The sequence below is a fragment of the Equus caballus genome, chromosome 9 (assembly GCF_041296265.1).
Source record: "Equus caballus isolate H_3958 breed thoroughbred chromosome 9, TB-T2T, whole genome shotgun sequence".
Lineage (NCBI taxonomy): Eukaryota > Metazoa > Chordata > Mammalia > Perissodactyla > Equidae > Equus > Equus caballus.
In genome coordinates this window covers 60,323,556-60,343,874 of record NC_091692.1, presented here as the reverse complement: position 1 = coordinate 60,343,874, position 20,319 = coordinate 60,323,556, and the positions used below count along the sequence as shown (strand labels likewise).

The 20,319-nt window shown below is 33.9% G+C and overlaps 1 protein-coding gene across 22 annotated transcripts in view; it reads right to left on the bottom strand.

Moving 5' to 3' along the window:
• VPS13B (vacuolar protein sorting 13 homolog B) overlaps nt 1-20,319 on the bottom strand; it is a 777,539-nt gene that overhangs the window by 619,427 nt on the left and 137,793 nt on the right. For all 22 annotated transcript variants that reach the window (XR_011421645.1, XR_011421647.1, XR_011421646.1 and 19 more), the window contains one exon: nt 15,554-15,735. Coding sequence is in view for 18 of the 22 variants with exons in the window: in XM_005613228.4 (XP_005613285.2) it covers nt 15,554-15,735 (182 nt within the window). In the remaining 4 variants the exon portion in view is untranslated. The remainder of the gene's footprint in view (nt 1-15,553; nt 15,736-20,319) is intronic.

Sequence of the window (20,319 nt, the reverse complement as noted above, 5' to 3'; positions counted from 1 at the left end):
AATGTAGGGGTCTTGGGGACCCCAGACATGAGAACCCAAATAACAATTCTATTTTAACAATTTTTCATAGGTAACTTAAATCACAGTATTTTCTTACTAACAATTATCTCTCATAATTTAATTAGATCCTTTATTCTAAGTGGTTGACTTTGCTCATTCACTAGCAAAGACAGATCTCCTAGCTCCCATCCAATATACTGCAGACAGTATCAGAGTGGGGGGAAAAAGGGGGGTAATCTTAAGAACTGCTAGAATTTGTAAACCATTTAACATTCTGAATGTTCACCACAAAAAAAGGAGACATACAAACACTTGTCATCTTTACACATTCTCCAAAGTAAATATTAGCTTACTTGTTGTTAGGGATATAGCAGGGGACTAAATGAGACATGGTAACTGCCCTTGTGGAACCTATTTTCTACATAAAGAGGGATCCTCTGAGGAACTAACATTTGAACTGGGCTCTGAAGGATAAGTTGATATAAACAGGTGAAATAGAGTGAAAAAAGCATTGCAGAAACATGGAATAGCTTGAGAACAGCCCTAAGAGGAAAAGCAGCACAGTTCTTCAGAGAAGCTGAAAGGTTAATGGAATACAGAGCCAGATTTGAGTCTTTATCCTACAATTAACAGGAAGTCAATGAAGAGTGTGTGCTATGATCACATCTGAATTTTTCAAGCTCACTCTGGTACACGGCAGACAATGGATTGGAAGGGGAAAAATAAATCATGGAGTTGCCCTAGAGAGATAAAGTAAAGATGGAGAGAAACGGAAGTATTGTAAAAACATTTAGAAAATAAATTTGATAATACTTGGTAATTGATTTACTATGGGTATGTGATTAAACACAAGTAAAAAGTGTCAATTACCATTATCGCTTAATCCTATCTATTTCAGATGAGACACTTTCATTTAACAAAATGATGGTTAAAAAAATGAAAAAAAGTTAACAACGATGATTATCTAAAGTCCAGGATCTCTTCTGCCAAGCATTTAATTAAGTGAACTGAAAAATTACATTGAAATCACATGAATAAATATGCTAATTTTTTCAGAAAATCTCTAAAACATGAAAAGTACAATGTTTTAAATAGGCACCAAATGAGAAGTACACAGCTATAAATTATACCAGATGTTGGCAAAATTTTTCTGGTAAAGGGCCAGATAGTAAATATTTTTGGATTTGGTCTCTGTTGCAACTACTCAGTCCTGCCATTGTAGGTCAAAAGCAGCCATAGACAATATTTAAAGGAAGAAGTATAGTTATGTTCCAATAAAATTTTATTTAATGAAACAAGTAGTGAGTCAGATTTGCCAACCTCTGACCTAGGAAATGGGAAAAATGCAAAAGTTGAGACAAGTGGTCAGATCAGACACCTGTCCAATAAGAAACAATGCAGTAGGTATCCCAGCGGGTAAATGTAGTATAATCAATAATTACCTTTAAAAAAAAAGGTAAAATGTAAAATGGGAAGTCAGCAGGTAGATGCCTTTAAGTAGGTCTAACAACAGTTAGTACGGAGTGCCACATCCACAGGGCTGAAATTAAAGAAAAGCTTCCAAAATCTATGGCAGTCTGGAAAGGGAAATTCATGATCTTGGTTTCTGATGAGACAGGAAATGTGGCCCAGAAGAACAAACAGGAATCCAGCATCTGAAATGGAGTTTAACATGGCAGCATGGTCAACTCAAGTAGCTCAATCAACAGAGCTAAGGCACTCGGTCAAAGAAAAATTAACTACAAAGTTGAGTAGATATTCCTGGGTTACCTGGATGTCTATTTCTTAAATCATCCCCAGATTAATGATAGGATCAGACCCAGACCCAGAGCCTGAGGGAGGGCTGAAAAAACAGGCAGAGATCAAGTGGTTCCAGGTGTAGACAAGAGTAAGGTAGGTATGGAGTATCAAGGAGACTCTTAGAGAAATGGAGAATCACTAAAAAAAAAAGTGACTACTTCTTATGGGAAAAGATCTACAAAAGCAGGTAAAGTCAAACAGGGAAGAAATTATTAGCTATTTTACTGATGAGTTCTGCTTTCCAATTTACAAATCATATTAACCTAAGATCACATGAAATTTTCTGTTTTCTTCTCATAGTCAATTAACTTTTAATAAAATAAAATAAAGCCATTTCTAATTACTTACTAATAAATATTTTTGTCTGAGGACTATCTATTACTTACTTTTGACATTAAAATCTGGAGCAAATGTTATTGTATTTGATAATTAAAACCAATGACATTGAATTTATTTTAATTGAATATTTCCAATACATTTTTAATCCAGTTATTACGATTAAGTAGTAATAACTGAAAGATACTTCATAAAATGTGTCTAAACAGTATGATCTATTACAGCACACTAGATTTTATCAGGAAAACCTCAGTACAAAAGTAACTACACTGTAGAATGACATGTGTAAACAAATATTAAATACTACATTTCCCAGGTAGACTGACAGATCTTTGAAAACAGGGTCCAAATCTAGGGGTTATTAGGTACTAAATATCTGTTGAACTAGCTGAAGTATTAAACAAAATGATATCACAAAGAGGAAAATAATTCTGCTTGGGTGAATGAAAGTAGTATTTGCAGAGGAAATACTAAAGCTAAAATTACCATCATATTTCAAATAGGAAAGAGGTAATCAATCAGCGTTTTTTTGCGGGGGGTTTTGGTTGGTCTGTTTGTTTGTTTGTTTTGCAAAGGCAAGGAAATATGAAGAACAAGGCATGCGAGATTTGATTTAGCCAGAGGTGAGGCGGGGGAGGGCCCAGGTCCTAAAGGACCATGTCAGGTCCTTTAGGTCGTTTAAGTTTATCCCTAGGGCAATGGGGAGCCACTGACAATTCTTAAGGAGAAAAGTGATGGGATCCCTCTTGCCTTCTTGGTGCAGAGCTTGGCAGGAACATCATCTAAAGGATGAAGGGCTTCAGGGGAAGGGGGGCAACAGAGCATGAGGCCACCTCCCCAGGAGTCTTCCAACCCCAATCCACTGATCTGCTCCCAGCCGCAATCCCACCACCAGGGTCTGCCACGGTCTTGTCAAGGGGCCCCATAGGACATGATTTCGGTTACTCAACTTGCTCAATGTCTTACTGAACCAAGGCCCTAATTTATATGGAACCACAAAAGACAGTGAATAGCCAAAGCAACCCTGAGAGAGAAGAACAAAGCAGGAGGCATCACACTTCCTGATTTCAAGCTATACTATAAAGCTATAGTAATCAAAACAGCATGGTACTGGCAAAAAACAGACACATAGGCCAATGGAACAGAATCGAGAGCCCAGAAATAAACCCATCCATATATGGTCAACTAATATTTGGCAAGGTAGCCTAGAATACTCAATGGGTTAAAGATAGCCTCTTCAATAAATGATGCTGGGAAAATTGGATAGTCACATGTAAAAGAATAAAACTAGACCCCTATCTTACACCACTCATAAAAATTAACTCAAAATGGATTAAAGACTTAATTGTAAGACCTGAAACCATAAAACTCCTAGAAGAAAACTTAGGGGGGCAGAAAGTTCCTTGACATGGATCTTGGCAACAATTTTTTGGATATAAAACCTCAAATAAAAGCAACAAAATCAAAAACAAGTGGGACTACATCAAACTAAAAAGGTTCTGCACAGCAAAAGAAATAACCAACAAAATGAAGAGGCAACCTACAGAATGGGAGAAAATACTTGCATGTCATCTATCTGATAAGGGGTTAATAATGAAAATATATAAAGAACTCATACAACTCACCAGCAGAAAAACAAACAATCCAAATTAAAAAATGGGCAAAGGACCTGAAGAGACATTTTTCCAAAGATGTACAACTGCCAATAGGTACATGAAAAGGTGCTCAACATCTCTAATCATTAGGGAATTGCAATCAAAACCAAAAGGAGATAGCACCTCACACCTGTTAGAATGGCTATCATCAAAAAACAATAGATAACAAATGCCGGCAAGAATGTGCAGAAGAGGGAAACCTTGTGCACTGTTGGTGAGATTGTAAATTGGTACAGCCACTTTGGAAAACAGTATGGAAGTTCCTCAAAAAAATAAAAATGGAACTACCATATGCTCCAGCAATTCCACTTCTGGGTATATACCCAAAGGAAACAAAATCCCTATGTCAAAGAGGTATCTGCACTCCCATGTTCACTGCAGTATTATTTACAATAGCCAAGACATAGGAAGAACCTAAGTGGACATCAACAGATGAATGGATGAAAAAAATGTGACATATGTATACAGTCATGTATCACTTCATGATGGGGAAACATTCCGAGAAATGTGTCTTTAGGCCACTTTGCCATTGTCCGAACACCATAGAGTGTACTTACACAAACCCAGGTGGTTTAGCCTACTACACATTCAAGCTATATGGTACTAATCTTTTGGGACTATCATCACATATGCAGTCCGTCATTGATAGAAACATCATTATGCAGTGTGTGACTGTATACAACACAATATTAGTCAGCCACAAAAAAAGAAGGAAACCTTGCCATTTGCAACATGGATGGACCTTGAGGGCATTATCCTAAGTGAAGTAAGTCAAACAGAGAAAGAGAAATACCATTTGGTCTCTTTCATATATGGAATCTGCAAAAAACAAAGAAAAAACACACCAAACTCATAGAAAAGGAGATCAGATTTGTGGTTATCAGAGGTGGGGTTTGGGAGGGTGGGCGGTATTGGATGAAGATGGTCAAAATGTACAAACTCCCAGTTAAGAGATAAATAAGTACTGGAGAAGTAATGTACAACATGACAATAGTTAACCCTCCTGTATGGTGTATTTGAAAGTTGCTAAGAGTAAATCTTAAAAGTTCTCATCACAGGGAAAAAAATATTTTTTTTTCTATCTATATGAGGTGATGGATGTTAACTAAACTTACTGTGGTAATCATTTTGCAATATAAGTTAAGTCATTATGCTGTACACCTTAAACTTATACAGTGCTATGTGCCAATTACATCTCAATAAAACTGAAAGAAAAAGTAAAATTAAATGAGAGGAAAAAAATCACTGTACTAGCATATTAACAGAGAAGTCCCATAGCCTTCATACATCATACAAGCATATCTCTAAAATTACCTTTTATGTGATAAAGTTAGTCCTTTCTGCATCTGCTGACTAAAGATAGTCATCTAATTCGTTCTATGGCAGTGGCTGTCACACCTTATAATCTAGGCAACAAGGATGAGAGTAAGGGTAAGAACCAATGGGCCTGTGGGAAATGGAGAGATCTGTCTGGTAGGTTTCCACAACCAAGCACCAACTTCCTGTCACTTAGTCACCTGAGACAGTTCTCACATATACTCTTAATTTCCTAGCCCAAAGAATGCCATACCTATAGGAAAGACAGTTAAGCATTAAGTTTTATTTTTTAAGTCCTTATCACATTGAACTTTATTATTCAAATTCCAGACATTCAATTTTCAAACAGTTTCAGGAATGCTCTATGTCTAACATCAGGGCACTGAATGTGACTTGTATAATATGTGTACACACAAACACTGTAAAAACAACTTGAGATCTAACCCAGGGAAATCCAATGGTGGCCAAGATGGAAATACACTAAGAATAATGTAGAGTGCTACTGAAGTATATCCCAAGAGAATGTAGCTCAATAAGAGGTGAGTCTCAGAACACCACGGTTAATAAAAGAATTCTGTGACTGAAGGATTAGAGGTGAGGTGCATAAATTTCCTAGTGTAAAATGAGCTTCTCTGTTTAGGAAAATTACTCATAGGATAGGGAACGCTGATTCCAAAACATATATGTACAAGTGAGACTAAATAAAGCAAATGGGATTCTGGTGGAGTATTCATCTGCCCTCTTCTTTTTATTCACTTAAACATACAGACCATCTAATTTATTACTCAGGATTGTGCTCATATTCAGAAAACATCTAGCACATTCTTAATTCATTAAACTACAAAGAAAAATGAATGACTATGCTTGTGGCTATTCTTTTCTTAATAATTATCACATATATTGTAAATAAGCTCAATACCTTGACATGAATTCAAGTGAAATGGATCTTTAAATTCAACAAACATTCATATTACACAAAATTCAAATAAGGGTACTTTAAATCTCAAGATTTGCAAAAGTAATATCTTTTTACTCCAATTTAAATGTCAAGAAATTTGATTGGTAGTTCTTAATGCAAAATCTAACTCAACTCATTTTTACTTTTAGACAAGGACAGATTTATAGTTAATGCCTCTATCTGGAAAGAAAATTTTATAACAGCTCAAAAATATATATTTTAGAATATATTAGAGGTGTTTTTCGAATGTGGGGAAAAAAAGTAGTTTAAAAACAGAGGAATATAAAAAGCACATTACAATACCTCAATCTTTTTCCTAAATGGTTAAAGAACTATTCCACAACTCCAAAACCCTTTTTATATGCACACCTGGGAAGAATACCAAATCCGTAACTTTGCTCAGAGTTACACTGATGTGGTTTTAGACCAGATGTTTAAATGTTACAGTATGTACATTTTCTTTCCCTCTTCTAAGGCAGAAGTAAAGTAAGAGGAATATTTGACTTCACTCCACAAGAGACCTATTTAATAGTTTGGCGGTTATGTAAGTAAAGGTAGCTTGGCTAAGTCAATGTTGACGACATACAGAACGACATGATCCTAATGAGTTGGAAAATATTGGCTCTCACGAGAATAAACCAGATGCTACTGAGCTGAGAAAGCTACTGTATTATTGAATTTCATTTTTATGAGGTAAAATTTATTATTCAACCATTAAGGTATCCCACATGAAATCTTGCATAAAATACTTTTACAGTTACATTCTGGAAAGTAGACTTTTATTTTAACATTAAGACATCACTTAAATGAGGGATTCAAATATCCATTTGATCACCTTCAGCACAGATTTTAAAGTAATTTCCCTGCAAATACCAGATTAATGAAACTAGACTGTCAACAAAACAATGAACTACCTAACAAGGAAAAAGTGGTAGCAAGTCCTGTTTTCTTGAGCAAAGACCATGTGTGACTTTGTATTTTATCTTCTGGCAAAACAACAAGGGTTAGAATTTCTCAGGTTTGAGAACTATCAGAAAAATGAACAACAAAAACATGTAATTCGATAGTCCCGATTAATAATATATATTTAGTCCAAACTTTAACCTCTCCGCTTTATTCTTTATAATTTATTATTTTAAATGAAATTTCCAATATTTGCTATTCTTTCAATACATAATTTCTAATGAAGTAGCAAACTTTAATTATCTTACTCTGTTTCTGGTCCCATTCACCAGAGAGGTAGTTTGAAGTAGCAGAAATAATAGTAAGAGAAAGGTCCAAAGACCTGGCTTCAAAAGCCACCTTAATCAGTGACTATCTGAGGGATGATATTTAAGAAAAACGCTAAATTGTTCTGAGCATAAATTTTCACATATATAACACAGGATATATAACCTGCCAACATCAATACTACTGGTAAAAAGCCAGTGAAATTAATGCAAGAGAAACATCAACCTTAAAAAGGTGAGCCAATTTAGACTATTCAAGTAAGCTTCATGGATATTTGTATTATCCCATTGCATTGCAACATCCATTTATAGGTCTGTTGCCCCACTCCCCGTTGGAATCCCTAGCAGAAGAGAGGTATATGGTACAACATAGGTTTCTGCAAACCTGGTGTGGCCCCTTATAAACAGCTATATTAAAGGGGCACGATGCACAGTTTCTTCAATAAGTCCAAACAACTAGACCTAACCAATGTCTTGAATTTTGTTCTTCTCTCATCACATTTGCTACTCATTATCCTATTTACCTTCTTGCCTTACCACTTGAATTTATCTTTGCCCTATATCTTCTCAGCTAAAAGAAGATCACTGAGACTCCAATTCTGACAGAGGTGAGCTCAGTCTCCAAGAAACTCATACCCTAGAACCACCTCCATAGGTGATAACCCCATATGTATGATTCCAGCAGGATTCTATATTCAGGAGAGGAACAACAAATCAACTCCACAAACAATACTATATTTGGCACTCAAGAGGAATTCTATGAGTAGCTATAAAGATATTATCACCATTTTACAGATGAGAAAGGTAACTGAAATTCAATGAAACAAACAGAGCTTCCTTTAGACTTGTAACTAGTTACTAACAGAATTTCCACACTACAATTCAATCCTCTTTCCTAAATTTCCATAGTTAAAAAGGGAAAATAATCTTATTAACTGACAGAGATAGCAAGACATTCATGAATCATACCAATATCTACATGTAACACACAGATTAATAAAGTTCAGTGCACAAAAATAAATCTAAATGAAGCATTAGCATAGAAGATTTTTATAATTTTTCTAATATCTTTTAATTTTAGTTTTATTTTCGCCAGAGCCAAGGAAGAAAAAGTCAACACTGCAGCTTTAAAGAACATGTAATGTAATTCAATATTCACATAAATATTCTCTTAAAGCTTCTTAGATAAACTCAGTCACAAATAGAAACTAATAATGGATTCAAACAAAAATTATCTCAGTTTTGTGACATTTTTATAACAGTTTATTAAAGAAAACATCTTTTCTTCCTAAAGGCATTTTGTAGTTTTGATGCTTGAAATTAAACTTGATATCACATTTCTGAAGCACCATTTTTAATCCAACATTTAGATTGAGAAGACTGAAGCACAAAGTTGTTGCATATTCTGTTTTAAGACTCAATGAAATCCAATGACCTAACATTACTTGATTTTATATACACAGAGCTGTTTAATAGCTTCAGTTATTAAAAGGAAAAAATAAAGTAAAATAAATATGTATTTTAAAAAACTAATCAAGTTAATGAAATAGTGAAATAATTCTGTACCTGTAAAACAAGAATAGAAGATCTTTCTGTGCATAGTTTTCCTTATATAAAAATGTAGCATAAATAGGACATATATAAAACTTAACTGTCAAATTAATTTATTTCCTTTGAATGGCAAAATTATTTAATTATTTCACAACTTGATATTGGTCACTCTTCACTAAGTCTTGTGTTATTATAATCCACGAATCAATAACCATGTTTTCTTGGATATCAAGATTTCAAAATAAACATTTTTCACATTTAAAATTTTACAGGAGTGTCTTATGCTTTACATGTACATGTATTTTGCCAGTCACCTTGTGCCATCCCCCTGCTAGAACATCTAAAATGGCATAAAAATCAATGCTGCACCTTCCAGCTAAGGAATTTTAGAATTTGAAAAGCACATTATAATTATTTATTATCAAATTCTTTTAGTTCTCTTTCCTTGGAGAAAGACTAGATTTTCTCCTTTTTGTTATTCAGGCATTTCTCACATGCTCTCAGTTTCTAAAACTCAAATATTCAAGAAGCAATTGCACAGAATTTTAATTCCTATTCTCACCAATAAAAAAAATTGGAGTAATACCTATATTTACTAACAATGTACACCTTTCATGTTTATAAATATAATAAACAATACTTTCTCTTACTATATTATATACATTCTATTTGATTCTTTTCAGATACTTAATAGTAATGAAGTTGATCTCAAATCCCACTCATAAGTCACAACCCACAATTAATAAAACAGTAAAATAGGAACTCAATTATAAATGAATTTTTCTAAAAATATCAAAAATTAGTAACAGTTCAGTCCAGATAGAACAGTGTTGTTTTGTTGGTAGCAGAGGTAACAGATACAGAAATTTCTTATTTGCAAGCAGAACAGGCATGGATAAAACAAAGATGAAAAGAGAAAGGAAGAATGAATCTGGAAGGTCAGCATCACTGAAATTGTTGGCCTTGGGAATCAAGTTGAGTAATAAGAGTAGGAAGGATTCTGTTATACAAAAAAATCTGAAAATGGGGCCAGCCCCATGGCGTAGTGGTTAAGTTTGCACAGTCTGCTTTGGCAGCCCAGGGTTCATGGGTTCGGATCCCGGGCATGGACCTACGTATCACCATCAAGCCATGCTGTGTCAGAGTCCCACATACAAAATAGAGGAAGGCTCACACAGATGTTAGTTCAGGGACAACCTTCCTCAAACAAAAGGAGGAAGATTGGCAAGAGATGCTAGCTCAGGGCCAATCTTCCTCATCAAAAAAAAAAAAGTTTGAAAAATTAAAAGGGTTAAAATTAATGATGAAGACCAAGAATCAGTAACAAAGACTAAACAAACCATTTCTAAGTGATAACAAAGTCCAATGTAAAGATGTACTTGAGGCTACAATTTAGGAACAAATTAGACAAAAAGTCATCACCAGGAAAGTGAAAAGACAACCCACAGAATTGCAGAAATCATTTGCAAACCAAATATCTGATAAGAGCTATGTATCTAGAATATAGAGAGAATTCTCACAACAACAAAAAAAAGATAAACAGGCCAATTAAAAAATGAACAAAGGGCTTAGATATATAAATAGCAAATAAGCACATGAAAAGATGCTCAACATCATTAGCCATGAGGGAAATGCAAATCCAAACCACAATGAGACACCACTTCACACCCACTTGGATGGCTAGAACCAAAAAGACAAGTAAAAACAGCATGTTGAGGATGTAGAAAAACTGGAACCCTCCTACACTGCAGGTGGGAATATACAATGGTGCAGCTGCTTTGGAAAACAGCCTGGCAATTCTTCAAAAGGTTAAATATAGTTACCATATGACCCAGCAATTCTACTCCCAGACACACACCCAAGAGAAATAAAAGCATATGCCTACCCAAAAACTTATACATGAATGTTTATAGCAGCATTATTCATAACTGTCAAAAGAATAAACAACCCAAACGTCCGTCAACTCATGAACGGATGAATACAATGTGGTATATACATACAACGGAATACTACCTGACAATAAAAAGAAATCAAGTACTGATACATGCTATGATATGGATGAACTTAGAAAACAGTATGCTAAGTAAAAGAACTCAGTCACAAAGGATTGTATTTTACATGATCCACTTAAATGAAATGCCCAGAACAGGCAAATCCATAGAAACAAAAAGCAAAATTAGTGTTTGCCTAGGGCTGGGGAGATGGAAGACTTGGGGAGTGATAGCTAAAGAATGTGGAACTTCCTTTTTTAGGGTAATGAAAATATTCTAAAATTGTGGTGATGGATACAGAACTCTGAATATAGTACAAGCTAAATACTGTGTACCTGAAAAGGATGAATTGTTTCGTACGTGAATTATATCTCAATGAAGCTGTTTTTTAAAAAAAGATTGGACAGAAGGAATGGGAAGGAAGAGGGAGATCAAGATAAAGCATTCCTGGCATGCAGGAGGGGGATAAACCTAGGCAAGCATAAATGTGAAAAAGAATGTAATTTTTTTTCAGGAACAAGTAGACCACAATTAGTACAGTGTTTAGTCTAAAGGAAAAGACTGATGTTCACTTGCGTTAAAGAACTAGTTATCAAAGAAAAGAGGATAATGCAGGAGAGTGTTATCAAATCAGAATTATGTTCAACAGAGACAGAGGGAAATGCCAGTAAGGTAAAGAATATGAGAAAACTGGATGCTGTGGGTTAGTAACTATCAATAATAAGACAGCAAGAACTAGAAAGGTAGGCTAGAGGCACAAGATTATGATGGAAGGTGAGGCAGGAACATTGAAGAGAAGTGTTTGGCTTACAGTCAATTGCAGAATAGAAGAATAATGGTTCTTGTTCCACACAATATCAGAATAGAAGTCTGAGAGGTCCAAGAATGTACATAGTCTGAATAATCACTTCATTAATGCAGTAAATGAGAACTAGGTATAATGTAAAGCAAAGGATCACATGCTTAAACCAAACATATTAAACAAAGCTTAACAGAGTTGAGTATCGTCTATTGACATCCCATAGATGGAAGATAATAAAATGCTGTAACCTTACACCTTAAATATATACTTCTTGCATCTTAAGACAGAAAATTTGAAGACACAACACTATAAGCACTCTACTAAGAAGAAAACAAACAGAATGATTTGTGGGGAGCAAAAACAGATAAGAAAATTGGACGGTTGGAAAGTTGGCTTATTTTTAAAAAGGCCCTAATCCGCTAAAAATTAGTTCACTAATTTTAGGTTTCTCAATAATAGAACATCAGGTTATGAATCACTTAATCTGTGGTTACTTGTCTGGTCCATTTTTTTAATATGTGTGGCAGCATTCTGTTAGGACAGAATATTTCCAGAATAAAAAATTTTAAATAAAATGTTTTTTCATAGCACAGTCCATTTGATAAATTTAGAAGAGGAAATATGGAATTTCCGGGCTATCTAAGCCAGTTGGGTAAAACAAAAATTTAAAATAAGGAAAGACAGATTAATATTGTGAGACAGTAAACCAAAAGAACTCTGAAGAGAACATCACAGGAAACAGAAATTTGACAAATAAACAAAAAAATGAACTAGATAATTTCAGACAGTGATAAATGCTATTGCCAATGAAGGCCTCACTAAAGGCCTTATGGATGAGGATCTGAAAAAAGAATTTATATAATAACTCCACATAAAACAATGGCCATATGAATGGCAATAATATAATGTCTTGGTCCATTCAGGCTGCTATAACAAAATACTACAGACTAGGTAGCTATAAACAACACAAATTTATTTCTTATAGTTCTGGAGACTGGAAGTCTAAGATCAGGATGCCAGCATAATCAGGTTCTGGTGAGAACCTCTTCTGGGTTGCAGACTGCCAACTTCTCTATGGGTCCTCAGATGGTGGAAGGGGCAAGGAAGCTCTCTCTGGCCTCTTTTTATAAACAAATTTTTCTCATTCATAAGGACTCCACCCTCATGATCTAATCACCTCCCAAAGGCCTCATGTCCTAATACCATCACATTGGGCAACAGAATTTCAATACATGAATTTTGGGGGAGTACAAACATTCATATCATAGCACATAATTTACTCTACTTAAATATTCATCAATTAAAAAGTTTTTTTGGGGGGCCAGCCCAGTGACATAGTGGTTAAGTTCACATGCTATGCTTTGGTGGCCCAGTGTTTGCAGGTTCAGATCCCAGGCATGGACCTACACACCACTCATCAAACCATGCTGTGGCAGCATCCCGCATATAAAACAGAGGAAGACTGGCACAGATGTGAGCTCAGCAACAACCTTCTTCAAGCAAAAAGAAGACTGGCAACAGATGTTAGCTCAGGGTCAATCTTCCTCGCCAAAAAAAAAAAAAGAAGTTTTTTGAATGAGATAAAAAATTCACATAACATAAAATTCACCCTTTTAACGTGTACAATTAAGTGGAATTTAGCATATTCAGAAGTGTAAAAACATCACCACTATCTAATTCCAGAACATTTTCATCACCCAAAAGAAACTCATATCCATTAGCAGTCACTCCTCATTACTCCTTTTTCCCAGAATCAGGCAACCATTAATCTACTTTGTATCTCTATGGATTTGCCTGTTCTAATCATTTCATATAAATGAAATCATAACATGTGACTTTTCTGCACCTGATTTCTTTCACTTAGCACACTGTTTTCAAGGTTCATCCATACTGTAGCTATCAGTACTTCATTCCTTTTTATGTCTTAATAGTCTATTGTACACATATAACACGTTCTGTTTATGCTTTCATCAGTTAGCAGACATTCGAGTTGTTTCCACCTTTTGGCTATTGAGAATAATTCCATGCGATCTCCTTTATATGTGGAATCTAAAAAAGTTGAATTCATAGAAGCAGAGAGTAGAACAGTGGTTACAGAGGCAGGGAGGTGGGGGAAACGAGAAACGCTGGAAATTTGCTAAGAGAGTAGATTTCAAGTGCTCTCACTACAAAAAAAAAAAGGTAATTATGTGAGGAGATACATGTTAATTAGCTTGACTGCAGTAATCATTTCACTATGAATATCAAAACATCATGTTGCATACCTTAAAAATAAAAATTTCTGTAAAAAAATAAACACGCTAAATGCAAAGAGAAAAAAAGAATAATGCTATGAACATTCAGGTACATGATTTTGTGTGAGGACATAGACTTTCAATTCTTGGGTGTATAACTAAGAGTAAAATTGCTGGGTCAGAAAATAACTCTACATTTTACTTTTTGAAGAACTACCAAATTGTTTTCCAAAGCAACATCAGTTATTTTTCAAGTTAGTAATTCAATGAATATACAAATTCCAAACAAGTAGAAAGAGAAAAATGAAATAAGAAATAATAGCAATTTTTTAAAGTAGCATATCTAAAACAGTATAAAAGAAAACAAAACAGTTAGATGATAGAAACAAAGGCAAAAAACAACAATCACACTAATATAAATGGATTGAATTTACTAGCTAAAAGGCAGATTATAAAACCTGACCTAAAATATCCACTTATATTGCTATTTCCAAGACATATACTTAAAGCATAAAAACAGACAGGTTTTAATTAAAGTAATGCAAAAGGAAGTAAAGGCAAATACCAACCAAAAGAAAGTTAATTGTAACTATGTTAATATAAAAAAAAATAGATGTCAAAAGATTATCTGAGGGATAGACTCACTATATGTAATAAAAGAATTCAAAAAGTGAATATAAATATTTATACGTATATTTTTATACATACACTAAAATTTGCATACTATTTCCGGGGATTCAGAAAATTCAAAGCCCTTTCATAAGCCCCAAGTTAAGAGCCTCTAGGCTAACAAAACACTTGTCTTATTCTTTATAGAATCCTAAAACTTGACACAAAATAACTATAAAATTTTACATTCATCACTGGGTATACCAAATAAAAAGACTAGTTATAATGCACGTTTTTAGAATTTATAATATATTCCCCATAGTAAGGTATGAAATTAAAATCTTCAAAAGCATCATATATGAGAACAAAAAAAAACAATGATTTTAATAGACAAATGAAGTAGAAGATAAAAATGTTATTTTAAGCATGATTACACTTAATAAAAAATATATCCTTCTCTTAAAAATTATTTTGTTACTAAGTAACATGATTATTTTGAACTGAAACAACTACAAAAAGCAAGCCTTCTGTAAGTTTTTTTGTTTACATGCAAAATAAGTGAAAAGATGAAGACACTATCTCTTATACTGGCATCAAAGCAGATTTTTTATTTTTAGTAATTCATTCATTCAGGGTATAAGAGTAATGTTTTCCACACAAAAAGGATAATTTGCTTACCAAGTCTTAAAGTATTATGATCAAGAATTTTATTTCACTTTATCAGCATAATCAAATATACTGTATTTACACTTGACTTGGTTATCATTTCAAACATACACATTGATACCGTCAAAAGTTATCCATGTAAGGCCAAATGGTCAATTGTACAAGGAGTTGGTGGAAAATAATCTCCTCCAACTGTAAAATACATCCAGAAATTGGTAGTGGGGAACAAAACTGAATAGTTTAACTCATATCCTGGATTTTACCCGGGAGCTATAAAAATCCACTCTCACAAAAATATACTACAATTTAAGTCGGGCATGCTATAAATATGAACTTGAATGAAAAAATATTAGTCACCTCTAATAAGAATTTTCCATGTACCTGTCAAGAAGGCTGTTCTCTTACCTACAGTTTGGAAAACTTCATTCATCAAAGCTTCATTCACTGCTGAAGAGCTGACATTTCCAATATGAGACCAACTTTGACATATTGCTTGCAGCAGAAGCGTCTGTGCTCTTGTAGCTTGAATTGTGAGATTTGGAAGTTCAAATATACCCTCAGTTACAGAAATCTGAGATCTTTTGGTCCTGCATAACATAACAGAAAGAATAATAATAGAGTAAACAGCATTTACAAACAACAACATATAAAATGAATTAGTTTGCAAGGGGAGAAATATTTTAAAATAAAATTACCTCAAGTAGATATGCAGTTCTACTAATTTTAAATAAGTTTCACCATTTCAGAATAGTGAATAATGAAATATACAATAATAAATTACAATAATACAAAATACAGAACACAAAAAATAATAAAAAATAAAGACAAACTAGAATAATGTCCATGCATACACAATTATATACATATATTCTGCTCAAGCTATTACACTTTTCCAATCAAGTCAATCACCAAAAATAACAATGAAAATAATACTAGTTAACACTTAAAGAGAAATCACTAGTAGATCTGCATTGTTCTAAATGTCTTGTATTTATTAACTCACTGAATCCTGGCATAATACTCTTTGAGTGAGGTATTATCATTACCTTCATTTTTCAGATAGGGAAACTAATACACAAAGAGAGAAATTAACATATCAAATATCATACAAGTAACAAGTAAGAAACAAAAAATCAGAAATTTAAGTCCAGGCAATCTGATCCAGAATCCTCTATCCTATACTTCCTCTCTCATGAGTACTTATGAAGTATTTACATTACACTCAGGTTCCTACTTGACAGTAACACAGAACAATGATTTTTACAATCTCTGCCCTGGAAGATCTAATTCATTGACTCCTTATTCATCTGGTTCTGTCTCTCAAAGAGGTGCCTTACCTAAATTTTCCAAAAAGCAAAGCTTCAAAGAAAGGAAACATTTAAATGTCTGTGAGCAACAAGTTGACAGTAAAGATTAATGAAATATGCAAGATAATGTGGACAAAGAAAAACAAGAGACAGGAAAAAGAAATATCAGGATGCTACTATAGTAGATTCAGTCACCTCGCTCTTACCCCAACCTGTAAACCTCCAACTTTTACCGTTTTTCCAACCATATCCACACAGAGAGTATTGGACATCTCTTATATATCACTTCAAAAGCCTTTCAACCCCACCTCTTATTCCAGCCACTGCCATGGAGGCCAATTCAATGCAGATTTTCACTAGCATTGCCTAAGCCACTGTACACCATGAGACTCTAATTGGAACTATTTTGTGTTCATGTATGCAAAATCAGGACATATAGGAATAAATGCTTCTCTCGTTTTGCTTTCCTGGCTGACAACTTTGAGATGCATTTCGTAAGCCTCTTGGAAAGGTCCCAGGAGATCGAGGATAAGGAAGGGAAAAAAGACCGGAATAATTGGAAAAAGCCTTAACGAGCTTTGGGACAATATCAAGCAACCTCAAACATGTGTAACCGAAGTTCCAGAAGAGAGGAGTGAAAAAGTGGAACTGAGAAATATTTAAGGAAATAATGGCCAAAATTTTTCTCAATTTGAAGAAAACTATAAACTCAAAGATCTAAGAAGTTCAACAAACCCCAAACAGAAGAAACTTAAAACCATACCAAAGGCACAATCAAATTGCTGAAAACCAGTGTTAAAGAGAAAAATTCTTAAAAGCAGACAGACGGTAGAAAAATACACTCCATAGAAAGAAACACAGATGAAAGCAGACTTCTCATCAGAAATCATGCACAATAGAAAACAACAGAATAAGGTTATTGAAATGATGAAGCAAACAAGAAAAACTGTCAATGTAGAATTCAAAATTTAGAAAAAATATCTTTCAAAACTGTAGGCAAAATAAAGGCTTTTCCAGACTAAAAGCTGGGAATTTCTCACCAGCATACATGCACTACAAAAAATGTTAAAGAAAATTATTCAAGCTAAATAAATGTGATATCAGATAGAAGTCTTTGTGAATCTACACAAAGAAATGTCAAGAGTGCCTGGAATGGGTATGAGTGCATTTTATAAAAAACAAAAGGAGACATTCTTTCTCAGTATCTCCAAAGACATTTAAAGAGTAACTGATTAAGGCAAAAAATAATACACTTTGGGGCTCAAAACACATGTAAAAGTAAAACAGATAACAATAGAATAAAGAACAGAAGGGAAGAAAGGAGAAGGATACTACTAGGAAATTCTTACACAATGTGTGAAGTGGCATAATATTATTTGAAGGTAACTGTGATAACGTAAAAGATGTAAACTCTAAACTTTAGAACTAAAGCCATAAAACAAAAAGGTAGAGCTAATAAAGGGAACAGCGGAGACAGAATGGAATCATAAGAAATATTCAATCCAAAAGAAGTTAGGAAAAGAAAAAAAGGGAACAAAGAACAGATGGGACAATTAGAAAACAAATAGGAAGATGAAAGTCTTAAGCTCAAAAATATAAATAATTACATTAAATGTCAAAAGTCTAAGAATATTGGTTAAAGGCAGAGATTATTAGATTGCATTAAAAAACCAAGACCCAACTATATTCTATCAATAAGAAACCCACTTTAAACATAAAGAAAATAGGTTAAAAATAAGGGATGGAAAAAAATATCCCTTGTAAATCTAATCAAAAAAGAGTATATGTTAATATCAGACAAAGTAGACTTTAGAACAAGGAATTTTACCAGGGATAAACAGAGACGTTGCATTATGATAAAAGGATTAGTTAGGTTTCTATGCACTACAGGCCTTCAAAATATATAAATCAAAATAACACATAACTGAAAATAGAAACATAAAGAAAAAGTGAGTAATGATAAAAAAGACAATACAATCAACTTGGCCTAATTGACATTTATAGCACACCCCTCCCATCAGCAGCAAAATACACATTTATCAAGGCAGACTACATTCTGGGTCACAAAAACAAGTCTCAATAAAATGAAAAGGACTGAAATCATACAGACTATATGTTCTGATCACAATGTAATTAAACTACAAACTAATAAAAGGTATTTGTTAAATCATCAAATATTTGTTAATTAAAGAAAACATAACTCAAAATACAGTCAGAAACAGTAGATAAAATTCAGATAGTCACACAAAATGAAATTTTTGAAAAATTATAGTTATTTTACAAAAGGATATTAATATATAAATAATGTGATACACTCTATTAACAAAATGAGAAATACAAATCACATGATCAGCTCAATAGACACAGAGAAAGCATTTGCCAAGATCCAACAGCCGTTTATGACAAAAACTCCCAATGAAATGGATATAGAAGGAAAGTACCTCAACATAATAAAGGCCATGTGACAAACCCACAGCCAACATCATACTCAACAGTGAAAAACTGAAAGCCATCCTTCTGAGAACAGGAACAAGACAAGGGTACACTCTTGCCACTCCTATTCAACATAGCACTGGAGGTTTTGGCCACAGCAGTTAGGCAAGAAAAGGAAATAAAAGGTATCCAAATTAGAAAGGAAGAAATGAAACTCTCACTGCTTGCAGATGACATGATTCAATATATAGAAAACCCTAAAGAATCTATCAGAAAACTATTAGTTTACTTACAAAAATCAGTTGCATTTCTATACTCTAATAACGAACAAGCAGAAAGAGAACTTAAGATAGAATCTCATCTATAATTGCAACAAACAAAAGAAAATATCGAGGAATAAATTTAACCAAGGAGGTGAAAGACCCATATACTGAAAACCATAAGACATTATTGAAAGAAATTGAAGATGACATAAAGAAACGGAAAGATATTCCATGCACATGGATTGGAAGAATAAACATATTTTAAAAGTCCATATTACCTACAGCAATCTACAGATTCAACGCAATCCCAATCATAATCCCAATCACATTCTTCACAGAAATAGAACAAAGAATCCTAAAATTTATATGGAACAACAAAAGACCCCAAATAGCCAAAGCAATCCTGAGAAAAAAGGACAAAGCTGGAGACATCACAATCCCTGACTTCAAAATATACTACAAAGCTATAGTAATCAAAACAGCATGGTACTGGTACAAAAACAGACACACAGATCAATGGAAGAGAATTCAAAGCCCAGAAATAAAACCACATATCTGTGGACAGCTAATCTTCCACAAAGGAGCTAACAATATAATATGGAGAAAGGAAAGTCTCTTCAATAAACGGTCCTGGGAAAACTGGACAGCCACATGCAAAAGAATGAAAGTAGATCACTTACACCATACACAAAATTTAACTCAAAAGGGATTAAAGACTTGAAGGTAAGACCTGAAACCATAACATTCCTAGAAGAAAACACAGGCAGTACACTCTTTGACATTGGTCTTAGTAGCATCTTTTCGAATACCATGTCCTTTCAGGCATGGGAAACAAAAGAAAAAGTAAACAAACGGGACTATGTCAGATGAAAGAGCTTCTGCAAGGCAAAGGAAACCATGAACAAAACAAAAAGACAACACACCAACCGGGAGAAAATATTTGCAAATCATATATCCGATAAGGAGTTAATCTCCAAAATATGTGAAGAACTCAGACACCTCAACAACATAAAAAGCAAACAACCTGATCAAAAAATGGACAGAGGATATGAACAGACATTTTTCCAAAGAAGATACACAGATGACCAATGGGCACATGAAAAGATGTTCAAGATCACTAATCATTAGGGAAATGCAAATCAAAACTACAATGAGATATCACCTTACA